The 25,994-nt window shown below is 37.7% G+C and overlaps 1 protein-coding gene across 1 annotated transcript in view; it reads right to left on the reverse strand.

The window, feature by feature from the left end:
* glu (structural maintenance of chromosomes 4-like protein gluon) overlaps positions 1–25,994 on the reverse strand; it is a 47,947-nt gene that overhangs the window by 1,430 nt on the left and 20,523 nt on the right. Inside the window, exons 4-22 of the mRNA XM_028306315.1 lie at positions 25,674–25,778; positions 25,154–25,341; positions 24,123–24,263; positions 21,901–22,069; positions 20,053–20,165; positions 19,384–19,596; positions 18,563–18,685; positions 15,310–15,427; positions 14,577–14,779; positions 12,515–12,699; positions 10,613–10,742; positions 7,642–7,783; positions 6,793–6,921; positions 6,043–6,200; positions 4,669–4,807; positions 3,889–4,068; positions 2,444–2,623; positions 1,535–1,664; positions 1,032–1,149 (exon numbers count right to left, since the gene is read on the reverse strand). Of these exons, the coding sequence (XP_028162116.1) occupies positions 1,032–1,149; positions 1,535–1,664; positions 2,444–2,623; positions 3,889–4,068; positions 4,669–4,807; positions 6,043–6,200; positions 6,793–6,921; positions 7,642–7,783; positions 10,613–10,742; positions 12,515–12,699; positions 14,577–14,779; positions 15,310–15,427; positions 18,563–18,685; positions 19,384–19,596; positions 20,053–20,165; positions 21,901–22,069; positions 24,123–24,263; positions 25,154–25,341; positions 25,674–25,778 (2,864 nt within the window). The remainder of the gene's footprint in view (positions 1–1,031; positions 1,150–1,534; positions 1,665–2,443; positions 2,624–3,888; positions 4,069–4,668; positions 4,808–6,042; positions 6,201–6,792; positions 6,922–7,641; positions 7,784–10,612; positions 10,743–12,514; positions 12,700–14,576; positions 14,780–15,309; positions 15,428–18,562; positions 18,686–19,383; positions 19,597–20,052; positions 20,166–21,900; positions 22,070–24,122; positions 24,264–25,153; positions 25,342–25,673; positions 25,779–25,994) is intronic.

The raw sequence follows: 25,994 nt of genomic DNA on the forward strand, positions 1-25,994 counted from the left end.
CCATAAGTGTTAAAAATTAAATAAAAATGACTTAATTATTATTAATTAAATGTAAAATAAAATAGGATTCAGAGTAATAATATCTAATTTATAACTCTATAGTCTTTTTCAGCTAAGATGATTCGTATGACGTTTCGAGTTTGAAAGTTATAGAGATGTCACATAACTAAACCATATTAGCGATTTATCTATCGATTTTTTTCTAAGAGTTAGTAAAACCTACTCTTAGAGAAATATTTTGTATAGGTGTTATTTAACAAAAACATAACAAAAATATTTTTGAATTATCACTTCACGGGATTTATTGCAACAATATCTATTTTAACGGTAAATAAAATATTTACCCTCCCGACGTTTCGGCTCGGTTGCACGAGTCATGGTCGCGGGCAGACTTAGTCTGCCCGCGACTATATTTTATTTACCGTTAAAATAGATATTGTTGCAATAAATCCCGTGAAGTGATAATTCTATAGTAAAAATGCAACATAATAGTTTAAAAAATATTTTTACATCGTATTTAATTAAAATATAATCAATAGACTCAGATTTTAGTATATATTTCAAGACAAGTAGTTTTTTTTAATTTTTTTATTGCTAATAAAATACAAATATTTAATTAAAAAATATTCTGCATATTATGTAGTATGCGTAATATGGATAACCTTGAAGTGTCATACGGATCATCTTAGGTGAAAAAGACTATAGTATTAAATGAACAATAGCGTACTTAATACACTAGTCAAAAGTCAGGCGTTTTATGAGGTGTGGCTAATTTACACATTTCGCCAACTACTAACTTTTTATTGCACCCAAGCTACAAAAAATCTTATTCTACAGTTAAGTAACTTCAGCGTTATTTGGGTTTTCAGGGCTAAAACTTGATACATAATACAGTCAGCTTCAAATAGTCGTCTTTGTTGCAATAGAGTTATGTTATCAACTATTTGACGCTGACTGTTTAAACATCAAAGTCAGGAGCTTTTTTTTGGCACTAATACATGGCTTATATAACATTTGAATGCTCAATTTACCTGAATATGATTCCTTCAGTGAACGGGTCAAGCGAATCTACCAATTCGAGCTCCGCATCGCCTCCAAGCGTGATCATTTGGTACATCTCTTTCAGTTTCGCTGTTATTGTGTTGAAGCCTGAGGAACAAAAACAGTATCAGACAAAGATATTTCTAAAGACACATAATACAGAAGTTATTTAACAATATGGACAAGCGCTGGTTAGGTACCTAAAAATGCGCTCATAAATGTAAAAAAGTTTTAGAGACCTCATTTAATGGGTGTTTAGTGGAAAACTCCTTTTATTTCTTAGGCTGAGTTGTCTTATTTATTTGTCTAATATACATGAAGTAGTATTTCAATTCAATTTACACAATTTTAAGGAGACTGAATTTCTGCCACCATTTTTCAGCACCAGCCGATTTGTTGTCCCGAAGTGGTGGTAGTGCAAGCTATATTCGAACGTGTATGGTCCCTGAAAAGGGCTTCATAATATTGAATTAATTTTATTTTAATATCTTACCGCACAGGAAGTCGGTCGTCCGTTTCTTCCTCAGCTGATCGTAGAGGGCGCGCATTTCATTCCTTTTCGTTGTAATCTCGTCTAATTCAGCCGCGCGTTTCAAGTATAACTCTTCTTTTGCTTTGTAATCCTATATTAAAGTGACATAGATAAAACACTTAACCACAGTTAAAACAAGAAAAGCAAATATTATGTAGCTATTATTGAAACGATTTGCAACAAAAATTTAGTTTTGAGTCGCTAGACTATCAAGACAAGTTTTACATCGATGGATGGGACTAGAGATATCAAATAAAACATGAATTATAATACAATATAGAAATGTTTCAAAAATTTTCTCCCTGCAATAGCAGCTTTCAGTCCAAAACAAACAAAAATTCGTTGACCTCCGTTGAACTAGAGAATATTATAAGCCTGCACGCGTTGGTGTGGTTGAAGCTTTAGAAATAAGTTTCGTGTAATGACAGCATTCACACCTAGTGATGTAAAATGAAAAAAAAAAACAAATTTGTTTTTTTTCAGATTTTTGAAAAAAAAGACATGAAAAAAACCTTAGATCCGTTTTTTTCTAAATTTGGTTTTTTTTTCTGCCTTGCATTTTAGGCCTGAATATACTCGTTTCGGCATACTCAGGTATTTTAGTTGGTAATCACACTCGAAAAGAACACTCGAATAGCACAAAAACTAAATAATTTGATATTGAACTTTCTCCGTCCGTCACACACCCCAACTGCGTTAAGCCAACTACGTTCAAATAAACATAAACCTAAAGGGGATTTCTCCAGAAAAAAAAACAGTTTTTTTTTTCAGGTTTTTTTTCAACGTTTTTTTTTCACACCAGAAAAAAAACCGTTTTTTTGCAACACTATTCACACCTCTAAGTATCAACACATATTTTATATATGTCACCTGTATAGCCTGTATATTAGGTTTAGCCTCCCCCAGGCGTGCCTTCTGAGCCGCTAATCTGTTCCTTAGTTCGTCTACCGCGGCCTCCTCCAATTCCTCAGGCGTGTGTCGCTGTAACGGTTCAGGACGTTCGATGCCCGGTAGATCAATGCCTGGGTCTTCTAGTTTTAGGGTTGTTAGCTGGAAAAAAGCTTATATTACTAAAGGTAAGTAAACATAGAAACAGCATGAGATACTCTACATTAACGGTTCAATAGGGATAATGACTGGGTAATGAAATCGAAATTCTATTCAGTCCGTCAGACGGATAATAAAAAAAATTTACTCATTTTTTTTTTCATAATCGAATAATTACAGTATTACATTGAGTTGAAATGTCGCGTGACGTCACTTTTGAGTAAAAAATCGACTAGCACTGTTATTATTAAATTATGAAAGAAGATAAAAAATATGAGTTTTCTAATTGGACAAATAATTGAAATTTTGTCATCTAGCCAATCTAGGCAAAATACAAATATCTGTGAGCGATATTCGTGTCTGTTTTATTGGACAACATTAAAAATTATATGTGTAAGTATTTATTAACAAAAATTAAGCACGTTTATATCCGTTATTTGGTAAAAATGGTACAAGCTTCGTTTATGTTTGGCACAGTATAAGAATAGGAGATTTTAAATTAATTTTTTTTTCTAATTTGATTGTTTTTAGAGAACACACGTCCGCCGACGCATTTAGTATCACCTTATGAATTCTGTTACATCATCATCTGAAATATATGACTGAGTTGCATCACCTTAACTTTGACCGTAACTATAACTTTAACAGATTTTGTATGGATTTTGACGTACAACCAGTATATCTGACAAACATATAATTTGATTTAAAAAGAAACAGAAAATGACCACAAAATATACTGGTCATCACAAAAATCGGCCCACCTACGTTTTACAGGAAAACTCGTTTCTACTGACATAATCATGGTGCCCCAACAATATTGGTGTTATTTGAAAGCCCAATAAATATCCTTAAAGAAAAACACATTTAATTTCTTAATAAACGATTAACATAAACGCGATATACAATAAATGTGACTTGAAAAAAAGACCTCACTTTGGGCTCACTTCTGGGATCAATTAGACCAATTTTTATGGTTATAAAACCAAACAATGATCTCACATGTCCTCTTTAACAGATGGATAGCGATTAATCCCAACTTAACAGTTTTATAGCCATAAAAGTTGGCTCAAGCGTAACTACCTATTTTTGAAGAAGTGACTCTGGATTTTTCTACAGACACATTTTTTGGGTAAAAACCTTTCCTTTAATGAAATGAAGTTTAGAACTAGGCTTTTAAATGGTGCCAATATTGGTGGGAAGTGGGGATGCATACGTTTGAAAGTGCTTGTCGCGGGAGGGTCGATTTTTGTGATGACCAGTGTACTTACCTCTTTCTCCCACATAGGCGTCTTGCTCTTACAATCGTCGATCGACTTCTCCATTTTGCTGACAGCGTTGTTAGCCTCAAGACGCTCGCTTTTGATCTTATTTTCTTTGCTCTGTAGCTTCGATATCTCTTGTTTCAGCCCGGAAAACTCGCCTGAGCCTTCGTTTATTTGTTCCTCGAGCTAGAATTTAAAACATAAATAATATAATTTATAAAAATACTTATTTGTGTTTTGTATATGTACACACTGGTAAACCTATCAAATGTTTATGCCTATTTACAAAAAGTATGATAAAGCTATTGCTTTTTTTCACATTTTCTCAATGCTCAATTATTATTGAGCATTGAGAAAATGTGAAAATTAAAATACACCTGAGCTGGTATGTTAGCTTTTATAGTAGAAATGTTAGCATTTATTGAGATGGTCACAGCGATTTATATTTCGGCAGCAAAAAAACACCAACAAATCAATCTTCACTGTGGAATCATTGTTACGTTGTTATAGGTGTCAAAATTGCCTGAAGTGTTGTCGACTGTTAGGCTGAGTTGCACCACCTAATTTTGACCGTAACTATAACGATAACCGGTGCTTTTTGTATGGAGTTTGACAGATTTTTGACGTTTGTCAAAGTTAAAGTAAGATGGTGCAACCCAGCCTTAGTGTAGATCATACTGAAGCGATTGCAATAGATACTGCGTTACAAAACATAACTGAATTTAGAATCTCCTCCTTTTATGAAGTCTGAAAAGTAGAACATTAGAAAACCCGTTTAATATTTACCTCTTCCAATTCTTTCTGGTGCTGTCCACTCTCCAAAGTCAATTGTTTCTTCTGATTGTTCAAGGTCTCTAAATTTTTCTCAGTCTCCTTGAAGTCTGCCTCCATTTGGTTGATTTTGTCTTTGGACTTCTTCGCGTTTCTGTAAAATATAAATCATTTATTAATGCGTCTGTATGATCTCATGATTATAACAGACTATCCTAAAACTTCTCATAATAAAATATAGGTCAAAGTCAATACATTATGGCCTTTAATCCTACTATCCCAACTAATATTATAAATGCGAAAGTAACTCTGTCTGTCTGTCTGTCTGTTACGCTTTCCCGCTTAAACCTCGCAACCGATTTTGATGAAATTTGGCATAGAGATAGTTTGAGTCCCGGGAAAGAACATAGGATAGTTTTTATCCCGGTTTTTGAAACAGGGACGCGCGCGATAAAGTTTTTCTGTGACAGACAAAAATCCACGCGGGCGAAGCCGCGGGCGGAAAGCTAGTAATATTATAAATGCGAAAGTTTATATGGAAGTCTGGATGTGAACATGTTTGTTACTCTTTCACGCAAAAACTACTGAACAGATTTTGATGAAACTTTGCAGTATTATTATTTATAACCCAGAATAACATATAGGCTATAATTTATGACGATCCGTGACTATCTAAATTTCACGCGGGTGAAGTCGCGGGCATACTAGCTTTTGCTTATTTAAATAAATCATTAAACACGGCGTTGTCTTATTTCGTTGTAAAACAGGCTGTTTTGCAATGCTGATAATATGCTATCGTCTGTACATAATATTTAAAAAAACTCCTATGTTAATCTAATGAGGGTTTTCGCGAATGAAAGATCGAAACACTCAACTCGATAATTATAATTTTAATAATATACTCTGTCCTGTGGTTGATCTAAATGCAAAATTTCAACCAACCACATTAAAAGTAAATTAGAGAGGGTTTTTTCTTGCACTGGACACTAAAATGATATAATTAATGGTGGTATTGGAAACAGAACCTTGCTGCCCCATCGGCCGTCAGTTCTGCGTACTATGTGCCCTGCCCATTGCCACTTCAGCTTGCTAATCCGTCGGGCTATGTCAGCGACTTTAGTTCGTTTACGGATCTCCTCATTTCCGATTCGATCTCTTAAAGAAACACCAAAGGTTCTGGAATGGAGGCCGCGTACCGGAAAACGCAGCGTGGGACGTCCACCCACAAGGTGAACCGACGACCTGATAAAGGTAGCAGGAAGGTGCTGGATGCAGGCCGCTACCAACCGTGCGATGTGGAAGTCATTGGGGGAGGCCTATTTTCAGCAGTGGACGTCCTGTCCTGTGTCTGAAATGATGATGATGATGATGATTGGAAACAAACAGTACCTTATGCTAGTGTTAATAGCTACTTTCAGCTTGGTGATTTCCGTAGAAACTTTATCAATCTTCTTGGCCAGGTCGTCAACGTTGCGCTGGAGGTCCTTGACCTTGCCGCCGGCCACAGCTGATATTTGGGCGTCAACTCCGTGCACTTCTTTTTCTACCTACGAGAGAATAAACATAAGTCATTTAATAAATATGTTACATTTGTAACATTATCTTCGCCTAGATATATGTCTTGGTCTGGATTAGCTTCCAGAAAGTATTAGACTAAAAACTAGAAATCTAAGACTTTTTCTGAAAAGTAAATTACATTTATACCGAACTGGTTATGCTTATTTGAACCTATCTTTGATTGCTAAATGAAATAGTGTCAAGAATGTTATTGTGAAACAAACAGTGCTCTATCCGAGACTTAGGAAACCAAAAGTTTTATTTTAAATATGTTCTTAGTAGGCTATCAGCTATCAGAAACTTTATTAACACCGCTGCTATTTTTGTTTAGCTAAGACCTATAGTTGTTTTACCTCTAATAAAATCCCAACCCACACAGGGCAAGGGAAAGTTAAACTGACATTGAACCCGCAACCCGATCTTAATCTTGTTTCTTTAACAAAGTTAAAGATTGACATGTTGTGAAATTCACTAGTTGGCGTCACTTTAGAGTAAGAAAATGTCACTCGCAAGTGGTACCAACTATTAAGTATAAAAAAACCTAATTAAATACTAATGATTAGTTCTATTTCATTTCTTTACCTCTCCAGCGTCGTATTTAGCTTTATTAAGCTTTTCTTCAGCGGCTTGTAGCGCCGCTTCAAGCCTGGCCTTTTGTCGCTCATCCACCTTGCTGGAAGCCGCTTTACTCTCTTGTTGTTTAATTTGATTCTGGAAATCAGAAAACACTATTTAATATACTAGAAGTGTAGGAGTGAAATGGAACGAAAGGAACTGAGTGAAATATAATGAGTGAGTGAGAGGGAGCAAAAGACGTGACAGAGAACGGTTGTAATTTTGTACGGAGAGAACAAATTCCTTTTTCTTGTGGGAAATACAAATAAAGCTAGTAAAATATCAACGGCTTTCTTAAAGAAACGTATGGCAGTTTTAGAGAAATAAAGCTAAGTGACTGTAACTGCTCATTCTTAGCACTGGCCCACTATTTTTATGAAAACTCATAAAAATCAAATCCGATTTTGATAAAAATATTCTTAACATTCATTATTATTTCGGCCGTTTGGTGTAGTGGTTCAGAACGGACTACTATGCCGAGAGGTCCCGGGTTCGATTCCCGGCCGGGCAGAAATTGAAATGATGAATTTTAATTTCTGTGACGGGTCTGGACGGGTCTGGGTGTGACTATGTATAATATTAATGTATTTAAAAAAAATAAAGTATATACAAGTAGTATATCCGTTAAGCTAGCACCCATAACACAAGCATTAAGTTGCTTACTTTGGGGCTAGCTGGCGCTGTGTGAAATTGTTCAGATTTATTTATTTATTCATTTCAGCTACAGGACTTTGAAATCTTTGGGGGAGGCCTTTGTCCAGCAGTGGACGTCCTGTGGCTGGAATGATGATGATGAATGTAAACAACTACATATACCTTCAACACCGGCACTTGTTCAGTCAAGCTCTTCAGCTCGATGTTTAGTTTGTTAAGGGTAGTCTTGCCGTCGCGAGTGCTTCTTTGCAGAGACACGACCGAGTCTTCGAGGTTGCTTTGCTCGCCGCGGAGTTCTGTTAGCCTTTGGGAGATAATAGATGTTTAGTGTATCTTTCGTAGTTTTCTACGCTAATATTATAAAGAGGAAAACTTTGTTTGTTTGGTTGTAATTAATAGGCTCAAAAACCACTGGACCGTTTTTAAAAATTCTTTCACCATTCGAAAGCTACATTATCCACGAGTAACATAGGCTATATTTTATTTTGGAAAAAGTGAAAATATGTAGATAATGTAGTCCAAGCGCGCGAAACCGCGGGCGGAAAGCTAGTGATAAATAAATGTAATTACATATCTTTACACTACGCCATCTAGTCTCAAACTAAATAACGTTTGGGAACTATGGCATATGGGTACCCATGTATTTTAAAACGATTGTTTGCATGTATACCTACATATTGTAATCTCAATGATGTTTATGTCAAAGACTTAAAAGTACTAACTAGAAAAAACAGTAACTAAACTGAGTCCCAACATTGGCTTGCGCCACAGAATAAGTAATAGTACAGGTATAGAAGGATTACTCCGCAAGACGATTTAAATAAATGCGAGTTTTGCTACGACGCGATACAGTGGAATTCAGCTCGCACAGCACTACGTACCTACATTTTTATTCACCTACAAGTTTTATCACTTTCTATCGCGTGCCTCTGAACTCTTCTTACGCTGTTAGGGTTGCTGTCTAGTGAAAAATTAATTAATCTACTTATATGTAATGAGGTACGTATGTAGGTAAGTACGCATTCATTATGGAAAACCTTGGGAGAGGCCTTTGTCCAGCAGTGGACGTCATTTGGCTGTAACGAACGAACGCATTCTGAGCAGTAGTCATGGTAGGTTAGGTTCCTATACTACTATCCTAAGAATTATTGATTACCTACATGGCCAAGATACCTTTCAGCATCTTTGGGAAGCGAAAAAAAATATAAATCCGGTGTAGATTTCTTTTCGAATTTAAACACCCGAACGCCGCACAATATTTATTTCTATTTATGTCCATTTTTAAATAATACTTCGATCATAGAATTAGGTACATACTACAACGCACGCCAGCGTCCTGACGGGCGCGCGCGTGACACTCGACTGATATAATACCCGCCGGCGGGGCGCTTCGCTGTAGGTAATTATCGGATGTACCGCGCGGAGTGAGCCAGGCCTGCTTGCGCTGCGGTTACCTAAAATGACTACAAATCACGTATACAAAAGGCGTACATAAATAATGAAAACGTTCTATGAGTAATTGAGTATTCTATCGTTCTCATAAAACGATATGAGTGTCAATTATTCATTAATTTCGTTGCAGATCCAATGACAGTTTAACTTTCCCCGGGGCAAACTTGGCCTTCACTAGTTGGGTTTTTATTGGCGGTCAAGCTTTAACGACACAGGAGTTGCAGCGGTGGGAACGAGAGGTAGGAATAGCCCCGTTAGATTATTCAGTAATCTTGACCCCACCGGACTTTGAACTTGATACTTTACCTCTGCTCTAAGCTAGCCAGCTGTCTTTCATTCTGCTGCATGACCCTCGGATCCTGTTCACTGGTATCTTGTTGTACTGAACTGGACATGCGCCCACGCATCGTCGTTTTACCACCACCGGACATTGTACCTGATACCAGGCCTGTTCATCTCCGCGAGTTTACATCGAAAACAAAACACGCACGATGGCCCACCTACAGGATACTATTCGACAAGGCCTCACATACGAGCGAACATTGACTCACGCACGCGTATTCTTGTGTATGATGGAAAAAAATAAAGAAAATGGTGTGCTAAATACTGTGCAGTATTTGACTGTCTAAATAATAATAAAAACACAGAATATACTTTTTTAAGTTGCCTCAAGACACTGAGAGGTAAATAAGTAGTTAATATTATTCATGACTAGCTTTCCGCCCGCGGCTTCGCCCGCGTGGAATTTTGTCTGTCACAGAAAAACTTTATCGCGCGCGTCCCTGTTTCAAAAACCGGGATAAAAACTATCCTATGTTCTTTCCCGGGACTCAAACTATCTCTATGCCAAATTTAATCAAAATCGGTTGCGAGGTTTAAGCGGGAAAGCGTAACAGACAGACAGACAGACAGACAGACAGAGTTACTTTCGCATTTATAATATTAGTTGGGATAATTCATGCTAAATCATGTATTTACTCCGCCATTTTCCGCAGTTTGGCACCTCACGTCACATCATTTTACCGAAGTCAGCCCTATAGCTTCGGCGCAGTACCGAACACTGACGTTTGTCAACAAAATGGTGCTTGACTCTTGAGACAGGCTAAATTACACCATATTGTTAATGACATTGAGCATACATTTGTTTAAATACCTTCGCGAAGTAAAACTTCTGTACGTAGTACTTATTATTATTCTGTGCTGATACTTTAAGCATGTGTTTGAAGCTACCCACCTTTGTTTCAAGGAAACCAGCTGCTTTTGTACTGCTGTAAGAGCCCTAAGTCCTGTCGCTGGCGACACAACTGGACATAGAACACAATACTTTTGGCATGAGTTTGAAACAACCCGCCTATGCTATAAGAAAGCCAGCTGTTTCTCAATCTACTGTAAGGGCCTGGGTTTTATTTGCTGGTGTCACCATTGGACATCAAACCTGACTCTTTTGGCATAAGTTTGAAGCAACCCACCTTTCTCTAAGAAAGCCAGCTGTTTCTCATTCTGCAAGATCTACTCGCTTATGTCACCACCGGATATCGTACCTGATACTTTAAGCATGTGCCTAAAGCAACCCACCTCTACTCCAAGGAAGCTAGTTGCCTCTCAAAACCCTCAAATCATTTTCGCTAATGTCACATCAAACCTGATACTTCTGGCGTGTGTATGAAACAACTCAACCCACCTCTGTTCTAAGCTAGCCAGCTGTCTTTCATTCTGCTGCATGACCCTCGGATCCTGTTCGCTGGTATCTTGTTGTACTGAACTGGACATGCGACCACGCATCGTCGTTTTACCACCACCGGACATAGTACCTGGAAATTATAACTCGAAGTAAGAAAAAAAAATTAAGTACCATAAAAAAAGGAGGGAACTTATAAACAAAACAGATTTAAACCTAAACCTTTGAAAAAGAGGCTGGCAATAGTGACTGAGTTTCTTGCGCTGCTTCTTCTCAGCACTGGCCTATTTATTGTCCTGAAGCAGTGGCAGGGTTAATACTGGGACGTGTAAAAGTGCTTTTTAGAGCCTATTTACGAGAGTGGTCTGAAAAGTTTCCGACCTCAACGTGAAGATGGCAGCACACATGAATTAAAGTCAGGGAATGTAATTGTGCATCTTTTGACAGCAACACTTCAAAGTTTCAGCCATTTTTGACGCGCGGTTTTTATTTGAAAGTCGATTGAGTGAGTCGATGTGAGTATTTTTGTGAAAATGGAAAAAATCGAGTATCGAGCTGTCATAAAATATTTGTTTTTGAAAGGGAATACCCCTAAGCAAATCAAAGATGAGTTAGATTCTGTGTACGGGGACTCTTCATCGTCATTTACCACAGTAAAATTTTGAGCAGCCGAATTTAAACGTGGCCGTAAGAGCTTGGGAGATGATGAACGTTCGGGACGCCCAAAAACTGTAACTACTGACGATAACATCGCTAAAGTTCACCAAATGGTGTTAGACGACCGCCGAATTAAAGTGAGAGAGATAGCAGAGGCAATGAAAATGTCTAAAGAACGTGTTTGTCACATACTAAATATGAGATTTAGGCATGAGAAAGCTGTCCGCGCGTTGGGTGCCGCGTTTGCTAACGTCAGACCAACGACGTGTTCGAATGAACATTTCCAATGCTCTGTTGGCGCAGTTTGGGCGCAATAAATCCGAGTTTTGGCGCCGACTAATTACTGTAGATGAGACTATGTAGAAAAATAAAAATAAATTTTAAGAAAAAAAAATCTTGTATCTATGTTAGGTCGGAAACTTTTCAGACCACCCTCGTACAGAAATACATGAGCTTTATGAGTTTTTATTTATTTCGTTCTGTTTTAACCACTGCTGGACATAGGTCTCCAAGGGTTACAACGGCCGATCCTGAACTGCCTGTATCAGACCGTCAGTCCGCCGAGTGGGAGGCTTGCCTACGCTAAGTCTTTCGGTCTTTGATACCTTTTCTGCCACAATAACCATCTGTTCTACGAGCTATATCAATTACAGTATCCGGCATCAAATATTGCACATCGACCTTTGGAAAGAGAATCGGTTAATTTCGGCTCGTAGAGCGTTATCTCTGTCGCACACTACCTATACGATTGACAAAACGTCATTGACAAAACATTATTCAATGAAAATATGTCCGAACCTTTAGTATTTCTCTTCGACAAATACGTTAACACATTGTGAACCACTTTTCTTTCACGACTATAAAAAGTTTTTAGCAATTTAATTTTGATTTTGTAAATTAAATTGCTAAAAAAAAATTACAAAATCAATTGCACACATTTAAAATAAATAAAGTTTGTTAACACTTTGACAAAACGTCATTGTCAGTCGTTGTTCAAGTGCGACAGTGATAACGCTCTACGAAACCGAAATTAGCCGATTGTCTCTTTCTAAAGGTCAATGTGCAATATTTATCGCCGGGTATTGTACCTACGGATCTTCTGGAAATTTTAACTCATTAATTATAAAATTTTGGCCCTGTAAGCCTTGTATAAGCTACCAGTGAACATAGTTAAGTTTCATAGTCCCTCAAGTAATCACTTTGCAGAAAGTTATTACTAAAATGCCTTAAAAATTATCACAAACTTACCGGCTATCTCAATGACGTCACCGTTCAGTGTTACCACCCTGTATCTGGTGTGGCCATACGCGATCCTCGACGCTTGCTCCAAGTCTTTCGCCACGAGCGTGTCTCGGAGCGCGAAGTAAAACGCTGGCAACACTCGGTCGTCTTTCACTTTTACGAGGTCGAAGAGACGAGGTGCGTTTTCTGGACTGAAAAATTACGAGATTACAGAGGGACAAAAAGAGACAGAAAATGGACTGTGTAGGTACATGTTTACAGCTGATTCAGAAACTATAAATAAATAATCACACTTAGCCAGGGATAGCTGTGGGTAGTTAAAAATATTTAAATAACTACCAAAATGTAGATCGGTTCATTCGGGAGCTACACATAATATAGATAGAAACACCAATCTTATGCTAGCCTTCTTTTGATCTTGTCTAAAAGTCAACTATCAGTATAATCGATATAATCGATACTCATACAAACGATTACACTATTCTCTCGATAGTATCGATAATAATTTTATTATCTATTGCGCTATTAATGAGCTATTTAGCTCATTATAATATCGGATGTATCGATTGTAATAACTAGACCCATACTATCGATATTATCCCACTCTCCATAGTGCTCATCCAGTATGAGTGATTTGGGGCCCTTCGATAGATTTTATCGATATTCGATATTTAGGTAAGTTTATCCTCCTTTGCGTGGGTGGTTAAAATACTCACTATGTATTCCTAGCCTCCATACTCCTGATCAGATGCTGCTGCTTGTCCAGCGCTATGAAGGTGGCGCGGCCTATGTCGTGTCGCTTCAAGTGTTCAACACAAGCTTGCGCCGTCTCCACAGTATCGCACACGATATTGTAGAGTCTATACCACCAACCCAAAGACCCGACTTGCCTAAAATCGACTATCGATAGATCAATAGCGCCCTCCTAAACTCACTCATAGTTGACAGCACTATTTTCTCGATAGTGTCGATAGTGACGTAGCTCATTATAGTATCGCCCTTTTTTTCTAAAGATACTACGATTGTAAGAACTAGGCCGATAGTGTCAATACTATCGATAATATTGTATTATTTCACTATCGATATGATGTAACTATCGATATTATGTAACTATCGATGGTATGAGTGATTTGGGACACGCAATAGGCTATCGATACTGTCGATAGACAATCGATTTTTAGGCAAGCTCGCAGCAAAATAACATTAATAAACACTTACTATGTATTCCTAGCCTCCATATTCCTGATCAGATGCTGCTGCTTGTCCAGCGCTATGAAGGTGGCGCGGCCTATGTCGTGTCGCTTCAAGTGTTCAACACAAGCTTGGGCCGTCTCCACAGTATCGCACACGATATTGTAGAGTCTATACCACCAACCCAAAGACCCGACTTGCCTAAAATCGACTATCGATAGATCAATAGCGCCCTCCTAAACTCACTCATAGTCGATAGCACTATTTTCTCGATAATGTCGATAATGACGTAGCTCATTATAGTATCGCCTTTTTAGGGTACCGTATTTTTTAAGATACTATCGATTGTAAGAACTAGACCGATAGTATCGATACTAACGATAGAATTCTGTGTTATTTCACTATCGATATTATTTAACTATCGATAGACGGCCCTTCGATAGTCTATCGTATTGATAAACAATCGATTTTTAGGCAAGCTCGCAGCACAATAGGGTAATCCTTTACGTTAAAAATACTCACTACGTATTCCTAGCCTCCATATTCCTGATCAGATGCTGTTGTTTGTCCAGCGCTATGAAGGTGGCGCGGCCTATGTCGTGTCGCTTCAAGTGTTCGACGCACGCTTGCATGTCTCTACTAAATGACCTGATGATGATTATGTGACTGAATGACCCGATGATGATGATGAAGAAACTCAGTCAAAAGCCTGGACTCCATATTCCTGATCAAAGTGTACTGTTTCTCGCCTCTTGAAGTGACTAAATGGACTCACTCAAGTATGAGTGATTTGGGACACGCAATGGGCTATCGATACTGTCGATAGACAATCGATTTTTAGGCAAGCTCGCAGCAAAATAACGTTAAAAATACTCACTACGTATTTCTAGCCTCCATATTCCTGATCAGATGCTGCTGTTTGTCCAGCGCTATGAAGGTGGCGCGGCCTATGTCGTGTCGCTTCAAGTGTTCAACACAAGCTTGGGCCGTCTCCACAGTATCGCACACGATATTGTCGAGCGCGCCGCAACAGGTCGATATGGCTACGTCGTATTTCGCGTCTATACCTCCTAGGTCGCCCTGGAATGACAATTACATATTAAGATTTCCAAAAAAGTGCGCTGAACAATAGAAAAAAATAGCTACTTATTTATTAGGAGAAAATATCATAAGTATCATTTTCGCTAAAGTCGCTGACAAAGCCCGACGGATTATCAAGATGAAGTGGCAGTGGGCAGGGCACATAGTACGCAGAACTGACGGCCGATGGGGCAGCAAGGTTCTGGAATGGAGGCCGCGTAACGGAAAACGCAGCGTGGGACGTCCACCCACAAGGTGGACCGACGACCTGATAAAGGTAGCAGGAAGGCGCTGGATGCAAGCCGCTACCAACCGTGCGATGTCATTGGGGGAGGCCTATGTTCAGCAGTGGACGTCCTATGGCTGAAATGATTATGATGAAACTTAGGCAGAAATCTGTCGGCACCGACTCCAAAGCTATACAAAAATTGCCGGAATAAACTTGAAAGTGGAAGCTGAAAGTTTTAGGTATCATGTATTTTCGACCATAAAACAAGCTCTTAAAAAAATTATTTTAAAAGGATACTTACCAGTCGTCCGAATATTCCCGGCAGTCTTCCGCTTTTCTTCTCTTTCATTAGAGCGTCCAACACCCTGCCTCGAGATCTATTCGCGCTCATCGCTTGCCTTGACTCTTCTAATTGAGCCCTAAAATATACATTTCCGATGAAAGTAGATGTTTTCAATATAAATATCATAGCAGACTTATCAACTCGGAAAGGGATCAACACGTATCGCCTTTCGCGCGCTATCAAACGCGCGGCGAGGCGTTTTTTGGCATGAGGCGTAGTTTCATACAAAGAACACTGACCGGCTCTAGTTGATACGGTAACGATTAGGGTTGCCAGGTGTCCGGCTTAACCTCGTAAGACCGAAGAGTAAATTTTGTCGACTTCTAAGTATCGCCGAATGTGCTTTCAGAAGAACGAATAATTTGTAGTAGTAAACGCCGAGCACTTCGAGTAAAAAAATTTCTATGTTAGAGATTTTCTTTTGCATTCATCTTTTCAGGGGCTCTATATAATAGTGCATAGAGCTTATTTTAGGTGAAAAATAATAAAAATATGTTTTCTCTTAAAAGAACATTCGGTATTACAGACTTTAAAAAGTAAAAGTAAATAAATTGTATTTTATACTTTAAAGTGAAACGTAAATGTAACCTTCTTAATAAATTAATACTACATAAAGATACAATAATGATATTAATAAATGTAACTGAAAAGGTACAACGGTTTTAATTTTATTTAAAGTTTCATAATTAGTACTTTTAAAAGTACTATCGGTTTTATAACATACACTAATGATAGGGTAAAATGTATAAGAAGTAAAGTGAATATTCATGTTAATTATAATATTTACTAAACTAAAAATCAGAACGTTCTCATGGTAAATTTTCTCAATCATATCATAATTTTAATAGTCCAATACTCAATCCCATCTCAATAGAAAAATGTACAAAAATAAAACTTTCACCATCAAGACCGAATGTTCCTTGCAAAGAACTATTATTTTCAAACGAAAGAAAATCTTACAAAACTACTTCAAATTGGGAAAAATAATTTTTTTGCTTGTTTAGCAGTATTTTAACTTACATTATACTGGTCAGTTTTGCAATTAAACTACGTATACGTGAAGAAAAAAAAATAATCGCACATCACGTCTTCTCGGACGAACCACCTTGTCAAAGAAAAATGACAATTTGACAGTGACGTTTTGTTTTTTTTATATTAATAAGTTCGGATACCTGATTTTGAATACTTTAAGCCATAGACTATCACTCTTTTTTTTCGATAGGCGCGAATTTTTGAACTTAAATTTATCGCTAAAGTTTTAGTTCCTCTGAAGGCACATCCGGCGATACTTCGAAATCACCTCCGAAAATGTCTCGGCGTTACTGACTACAAAGTTTCAGTTCCTTCTGAGGCACATCCGGGCTTACGAGGTTAAGCCGGACATGTTTGGCTTTTTAGGGACTTGTCCGACCAAAAATTGTTGTGTCCGGCATGGTAAAAAAATGCTTTTAAGGCCAAATTAAGCACCGAGTCCGGCTTTTGTGTTTTTGGACCTGGCAACCCTAGGTACGATCCCTGTCCGGGTTAATAAGAAAGTTTCCTACGTCCTTAAATAGTAAAATGATATTCAGTTATTTATTTTACACTGACTTGGGTCACATTGACATTACAGTCGCGGTGAAAGTGATAAATTAATCACATTTAACAGTGATTATTTAATAATTCAACCTTAGTACTAACAAATTTCATAAAAGAGAACAACATCTTGTGTACGTGCTCGTGTACAGCCAAACTTTTGAACGTTTTGATATCATATATTAATATAATTTGGCATAATGAGTTTGGAATGTTTCTTGCATAATATTACTTTTCTATGATGCCTATAACATAATGTTTTGATTTAAAGTGAAAAATAGGTTAAGGTGCGGCGGGGGTGGCCCTTGGGCCACCCCTAAGCCGCCTATTTAGTTTTATACACACATAAATGACCTCATATTAATCACATTTACCAAATCATGCGGTAATTATTCATAATAACCGGCGATTATTCATAATTTTCACATTTATCACTTTGACCGTAACATATACACTCCTACACACAACCACACATAACGAGCATTATCCTATTCTTTTCTTTTTTAATATACTATCATTAAGCGTAAATCTTTCTATGCCAATGAAAGTCTACCATAACTTATTACAATTTACTGCTGTAAATTTTCTTACATACCAAAGTAAATGCTTACTTAGTGAACTAATACTCCTAAAATTAATTAGAGATATCCTAATGGGAAGAAGCGAGTTATTCCCAATACAAGTGTCTCTGACTACTTACCGGGAAGACTCGGTAATAACTCTGTATACAAGTATTTTTGGAAATAGATTATTTTTTTTTTATAAATACATATGTACAGATTTTTCTTATTAAATAACGTGTGTAATTAATAAAATACCTCAATGATCTCGCTTCACCCGACACTGACGATTCTTCTCTCTTCAATGTCTGCAGTTGAGTTTGTAATTCTGTAAGTTTCTTCTCATTCGTTGGCACAGTTGAATTCAGCTCTTGTTAGAACAACATCTTGTGTACGTGCTCGTGTACAGCCAAACTTTTGAACGTTTTGATATCATATATTAATATAATTTGGCATAATGAGTTTGGAATGTTTCTTGCATAATATTACTTTTCTATGATGCCTATAACATAATGTTTTGATTTAAAGTGAAAAATAGGTTAAGGTGCGGCGGGGGGGGGCCCTTGGGCCACCCCTAAGCCGCCTATTTAGTTTTATACACACATAAATGACCTCATATTAATCACATTTACCAAATCATGCGGTAATTATTCATAATAACCGGCGATTATTCATAATTTTCACATTTATCACTTTGACCGTAACATATACACTCCTACACACAACCACACATAACGAGCATTATCCTATTCTTTTCTTTTTTAATATACTATCATTAAGCGTAAATCTTTCTATGCCAATGAAAGTCTACCATAACTTATTACAATTTACTGCTGTAAATTTTCTTACATACCAAAGTAAATGCTTACTTAGTGAACTAATACTCCTAAAATTAATTAGAGATATCCTAATGGGAAGAAGCGAGTTATTCCCAATACAAGTGTCTCTGACTACTTACCGGGAAGACTCGGTAATAACTCTGTATACAAGTATTTTTGGAAATAGATTATTTTTTTTTTATAAATACATATGTACAGATTTTTCTTATTAAATAACGTGTGTAATTAATAAAATACCTCAATGATCTCGCTTCACCCGACACTGACGATTCTTCTCTCTTCAATGTCTGCAGTTGAGTTTGTAATTCTGTAAGTTTCTTCTCATTCGTTGGCACAGTTGAATTCAGCTCTTGTTGTAACCTGGGAAAAGTTTAAAATTGATTATTACATTAGTTATTTGACACATATTGTAGGTGAATTAACTATTGTTTGCTACTAGTTCGTATAGTAAAACTTAGAGAACATAAAAAAATAGTGTGTGCAGAAAAGGAGCCTATTATTATGATCATCAATTATTCAGCTAAAGGACTGTCGTTTAGTACCAGTATTTACCAAGAAGTCTAGTACCCATAGTACCAACTTTGCTAAGTTTGAGACTGGATGGTGCTGTGTAATGTCCAAGGACAATTTTATCATCATCATCATTTCAGCCACAGGACGTCCACTACTGAACATAGGCCTCCCCCAATGACTTCCACATCGCACGGTTGGTAGCGGCCTGCATTCAGCGCCTTCCTGCTAAGGATATTTCATATATGCTGCCCAAATGCGCTAAGTTTTGAATGAGATATCTAAATAGGAACACAAAATACTTTCATTTATTTATATCAATCAAGCTATAATACTCTACAACAGGGGTGGCCAACTTGATTAGACATAAGATCTACTCTTTACTAACAAAACCCAGGGGTCTACCACTTACACACTTCTTGAAATCTTAAATGAAACAGCATAGTTTAGTACACAATCATGTAGTATTTTTTGCCTTGCCACGATCGACTGGACTAATAGTCGCGATCGACCGGTTGGCCACCCCTGCTCTACAATATCAAACTTACGCCTTTTTCTCATCCAAATCTTTAGCGGCCTTCTCATAAGCTTCTCTCATATTCTCCAACTTTTCTGCCTCCTTCTGTTCTGTGCTCAAGTATATTTTGAGCTCAGACTCCGCTAGTTTGTATTCCTTGTTCGCTTCGTCCACTATCTTTTTGAGGTCCATAAGCTTTGCTTGCAGTTTGTCCTTGGTTTCTTGCAAGCCTTGGGTTTTTGATCTGGAAAAAATATTGTTATGTTTAGGTATGTCTTACAAAAATAGCTTAAATATAATATAGGTTTTGGAACTAAAATGCTGCAATATACTGGATAAAGCAAACAAGTAATTAAACGCGAATATGTACTTGCATTACTGTCGATTCTTTATTATAAAAAAAAAACTAATTAAATATCATCCATAGGCCATACAAAACTTTAGCAATAAATTGCCACTTTATAGGTATTTTGCGAACGTCGACGTATAAGGAATTTTGTAAAAAAAAATAAGAATTTTCTTAAGCTTTTTGTGAAATAAAACGTGATATAACTCTAACAAATTAAGTACCAATATTATCCATTCAACAGCAAGCATTTTAGTTAGGCAGTTGACAGACGAACCGATAAATATGGAATTATAAAATATAACAAGTGATATTCCATATTATTTTACAACAAAACTCTAATGTAAACCATACCTTACTCCAGCCATAACGGTCTGCAATTCCTCCTGAGCCTTTTCCTTGTTTTCCTGATGTTTGACCAGTAGCTTTTCACAGTCTTCGATTTCCCTTTTATTTTTCTCTGGAATCTGACGAAATAAAATAAGTTTTATTATAGTTTAACTCAGTGACTTCTTAATACGTCATTGTAGGAAATAAGAGTAGGCGAACACCGTTGATTTTTAGTTGGCCGATAGTTGAGCCCGATTTTAAATTGTATGAAGAATCGGCCAAATCGAATCGGCGTAGTGTGCGCACTCCCATACATGCCCATACCAGGCCTGGCTCACTCCGCGCGGTACATCCGATAATTACCTACAGCGAAGCGCCCCGCCGGCGGGTATTATATCAGTCGAGTGTCACGCGCGCGCCCGTCAGGACGCTGGCGTGCGTTGTAGTATGATTATAATTCTATGATCGAAGTATTATTTAAAAATGGACATAGAGAGAAAGAAATATTGTGCGGCGTTCGGGTGTTTAAATTCGAAAAGTAATCTACCGGATTTATCTTTTTTTTTTCGCTTCCCAAAGATGCTGAAAGGTATGTTGGCCATGTAGGTAATCAATAATTCTTAGGATAGTATAGGAACCTAACCTACTATGAAGGTTTTCCATAATGAATGCATACTTACCTACATACGTACGTTATTACAAATAAGTAGATTAATTATTTTTTCACTAGACAGCAACCCTAACAGCGTAAGAAGCGTTCAGAGGCACGCGATAGAAAGAGACAAAACTTGTAGGTGAATAAAATTGTAGGTACGTAGTGCTGTGCGAGCTGAATTCCACTGTATCGCGTCGTAGCAAGACTCGCATTTATTTAAATCGTCTTGCGGAGTAATCCTTCTGTACCTGTACTATTACTTATTCTGTGCCCATACTGATCAACTGCCCGACTAAACTATCGGCCGATGAAAAATCAACGGTGTGCGCCTACTCTAAATGAATGAAATGTAAGACACCTAGAACCATATACAACCCGATCGAGTTAACTGCGCAATTAGTAGCCGTGACGTCACATCGACGCTCTGGTACGGACGGGGCCAACGCAGTGAGGTGTGCAGGTTAGTGCGAGGGAGAGTCGCATTCCAGCTCGTTGCGCAGTCAGCTCAATTGGGTTGTAGTCTGATACCAGAATTTATTAATTGGAGTGGAGGCCGCGTACCAGAAAACGCAGCGTGAGACGTCCACCCACAAGGTGGACCGACGACACCTGGTTGGGCCTATGTCCAAATTTCTTATCTTCCTTTTCTTCGGTGGCTCCAAAATTGACTCTCAAAATTATCTAGCTGCATGAGCTGGTTTCTCACCAATCTGTTTATCGGATTCGGGGCCAGCACCTTCGCAGGAGCCAAGTGGCCAGTGTCAAGTGTCACGCGAAAAACCTCTGATAGAAAATTAAGAAGAAGAAACTCGTTGTCTTGGAACGTCAGTCAAATGTAAAAAGTCCGCTGAATATATTGAAATAATAAAACCGCAAGTAAACCGCAAGAAATATTGACGGGTCGACCCTCGAAGCCTGGTCTCCGTCTCCTGATCCGCAGGTTGGTGGTTTCCGTTTTATGCAGCTGTATTTTTGAGTTGTTTGGAGTCACCAGCCGACCCCCGCATCATCTTTCTTCTCCGCATTTTATTCCTGGTGTGGCTATTTACAGGCCACATCAACACCATAAAAGTAGCAGGAAGGCGCTGGACGCAGGCCGCTACCAACCGGGCAACATGGAAAGCATTGGGGGAGGCCTATGTTCAGCAGTGGACGTCCTTTGGCTGAGATGATGATGATGATGACCAGAATTAAAACCAATAGAAAAAGCAACTTACCAATTCCAAATCGATCAGTTTTCCTTTTTCTTGTTCTAGAAGTTGGTCTAAGTTCTTCTTCTTCTTATTAGACTGTGTGATGTCTGCTTGCACGGTTACTGTCTTCTTTTTGCATCCTTGCAATTTTTCGGCGATTTCTTCTTTTTTCTTCTGGAGTTTGTCGTACTTCCTAGAAAAAATAAATAAAAAACGATATAATGTGTGTTTCTGGAAATTAAATAGGACCACCTAACTTTCCCGTGGATGTCTTAAAATAACTTTTAAAAAAAATAAAACCGACTTCAAATGCGTGAACACAAAAAAAAACTAAAAATTGAAAATATTGGGTATAAAAAAGTTCATCCCCAATTTTCCACCCTTGGGGGTGAAATATTTTCTTCAAATTCGCATGAAACCACCCTTTTGATAATACCTATTCAACAAAAAAATAATCGTTCAAATTGATTTATAATCGGCGGAGATATTGCATATAAAAAAGTTCATCCCCAATTTTCCACCCTTGGGGGTTGGTTTTTCTTAAATTTAAATGGGACCACCCTTGAGGTATTACCTATACGCAGAAAAAAGATTTGTTAAAATCGGTTCATAATTGGCGGAGTTATCGCGTAACAAACATAGAAAAAAAAAACATACGGGTCGAATTGAGAACCTCCTCCTTTTTTGAAGTCGGTTGAAAATAAGGATCTACAGCTTGACCGTTAATAAAAACCCAACCCGTGAAGATCAAGTTTGACTTGGGGGAAAGTTAAAATGTCATTGCCCGCAACAAAATTAATCAGACGAACATAGGAGTTCGAAGTTAAGGTTCGACTTCTCTCCAGTGCGAAGAGAATGGGACAGGGGACGTAACAAAGGTTAGGATGTCGTAAAAGGCGACTAAGGGAGAAATATGAGGAGGAGAAAAACATAGGAGTTTCGAACTCCTCCTAGTATGTTCTTCTGATTAATTTCATTGCGGGTCAAATGACAGTTTAACTTTCCCCCAGGACAAACTTGACCTTCATTGGTTGGGTTTTTGAGGCGGTCAAGCTGTAAATCCTGGCTACACAGGAGTTGCAGTGGTGGGAACGAGAGGTGGGAATAGTCCCGTTTTTGAGGGAGAAATACAGGGTGGAAACGATAAGTGATCTCACTCGATTATTTCTAAACTATACAAGATATCAATAAACTAGTTACTGATCCTGAAAGTGCTTAATGAGCTCTATCAAACGGTATTAATAATAGGTTACAGAATAAACTGGATCTATCCGAAAATTCAATGTTTCCAGCTTCCATACATTTGGTAAAGTCACATTATTTTAAAAACTACACATGATATCGTAAAACTGATTACTGATTCTAAAAGTGCTTCACAAGCTCTATCTAATGGTATCAATAATAGGTTACAGAATAAACGGGATCTATCCAAAAATTCAATGTTTCCTTCTTCCATACATTTAGTACTACCACAGTCATGACACTCATCTCTTGACAATATTATAGCGAGTAAAACCTAAAACCAATGTTTTCTATGAATAATTTGAAATAAGAATACAATTTACGAGTTTATTTTAAGAGTTTATTATTAAATTACAAAATTACACTTCTAATGTTGTGTCTGGCATACATTTAGTATGGAAGCTGGAAACATTGAATTTTCAGTTAGATGCAGTTTATTCTGTAACCTATTATTGGTACCGTTTGAAAGAGCTCATGAAGCACTTTCAGGATCAGTAACCAGTTTTTTAATATATTGTATAGTTTAGAAATAATCGAGTGAGATCACTTAACGTTTCCACCCTGTATACGAACATCAGGCCTCCCCAACCCGTTTCGTCAGTGTGGGGAGTGTAGGCCAAATCCTCCATATGCCTCTGGTTAATTAGAAAGGGCCGTGCTCTTGCAGTAGAGACTAAATTACTTGATAATGAAAACTCATAAAAACTCATAAAACTCATTTAATTTTAGCAATTTTTTTTTGTCCACAACGAGGAAGCTCTTGGCCTATGTATCTCACCAGATGGTAAGTGACGATCAGGCCGAAGGTGGAAGCGAGCTTCACCCGGAATCCTCAACCACGGAGGAATTGGCTATCTTACCTCTAACTGCCGAAACACAACAATGCTGTTAACATTAGGCTTTTAAAAAGCACTTTTACACGTCCCCTTATTAACCCTACCACCGCTTCTGGACAATAAATGGGTCAGTGCTAAGAAGAAGGATGATGATGAGATGATACTTACTGGCTCCCAGTTTTCAGAACTGCTGTCTTTTCTTGTAGTTCTTCCTTGATTATGTTTAGTTTTTCATCTATTTTGGCGAGGTTTTCTTTTAGTTCTTCCATCTCTTTCTCTTTACCTTCAATTATTTTGTTGGTTTCATGTCTGAAATTATGCGCAAAGAGGTTAATACTACCATAAGAAAATAATTTTACGCTATGCTTCAGACGGCCCCACAAAATGTAGTGCGTTCAGCGTTTCTGGCAGATGAAAAAAAGAATTTGATAAGTGTCACGATTACACGACGGCTTCAGCTTGATACACATGTCCTACACTGAACCATCCCAGCTACGACATCATCAAGAGGGCGCTACTATCAATACTGAATTATTAGTTCCGAATATTGCCACGTTCGACAGCCATATAATAGGCTAGATGACAAAATTTCAATTATTTGTCCGTCAGACAGATAATTAGAAAATATTAGACTCATATTTTTTATTTTCTTACATAATAAAATAATAACAGTGCTACATCGAGCTGAAATGGCGCGATACGTCACGCTTGAGTAGAATTTTTACTCAAAAGTGACGTCACGCGACGTTTCAACTCAATATAATACTATAATTATTATTATTCTATTATGGAAAAAAATAAAAAATATGAGTCTAATACATATTTTCTAATTATCTGTCTGACGGACTAAATAGAATTTCGATTTCATTACCCAGTCATCATCCCTATTATGACATTTACAGGAGGGCGCCACAATCAATACTGGGTTGTTATGTTAGTTTTTGATTTTTGCCACTTGACGTTTTAAAATAGTCATTCCGCTTTCTAACGCTCTTGTTTCAACAACTTTGTCCACTTATCTTCATCTGACATACTTACTGAATGAGCATGGTACAGGAAAACATATGCTAACATCTACCAGTCTTCAATCGTTTATGAGCTCACCAGTTAGCAACTGTAGTTTACAACGCCGTATTGATGAGATCACTTGTTCGTCACTTTCTCTCTCTTTTGCTCTATAGTAATAAAAATATTCTTACATGTATTTCTGCAGCAGCATATTCCGAGTCCTCAACGCAGTATTAGTAAGCGTCATTTGTTCTACCGCTTCTCTCATGGGTTGTTCCAACTTCTGTTTCTCTTGCTCGACAAGACGGACTCTGTTTAACTTCTCTTTGCGCATTTCTGTGTACTCCTCCACTTTTACAGATAGTTTTTCTATGGGTTCCTGCAATTTAAAATTAAGTTAACTAAGGAAGGAAAAGAAAGTCGACATAGTTCCTGACTAAATTCATCATCATCATTTCACACACAGGACGTCCACTGCTGAACATAGGCCTCCCCTAATGACTTCCACATCGCACGGTTGGTTGGTGTCTCTGACTAAATTCGCTTATTAAATATTATTATCACTGAAAACTAATTAAGGTAGGTACCTTAATGGATAGGATCTTTGCGGATGAGGGGGGATAAAGGTATAGGGAAGCACAAAAGATCCCAATGGGTGGACGTGCACTGCGCCCATGCGCGGCCCTAAATAAGATAAGATAAGGTAGGTACCTTATATCTTGACGTTCCTATAATATCTTCCAAGTACTCCAGCATACCAGATTCGTGTTCAGTCACCGCTTTCGGCTTCATCATAGCAATTTGTTCCACTTCACCCTGGAAACGACATATTAAATACAAATGGTCTTACAATACTACCTTGCTGTACTCCTATCAATGTACTACATTCTACGAATTGAAATGTTTCGTTCCAATTTTTGCTAAATAATGTAGGTAGTAATTGTCATTTTACCATCATTAAAAATTGTCTGGAACTGAATTCGTAATTCATCATCTTCGTTCATGAGAATTACTTTGTCAAATGCCTTGGGT

The sequence above is a fragment of the Ostrinia furnacalis genome, unplaced genomic scaffold, assembly GCF_004193835.3.
Source record: "Ostrinia furnacalis isolate ACB-3 unplaced genomic scaffold, ASM419383v2 OfSCF1913, whole genome shotgun sequence".
Lineage (NCBI taxonomy): Eukaryota > Metazoa > Arthropoda > Insecta > Lepidoptera > Crambidae > Ostrinia > Ostrinia furnacalis.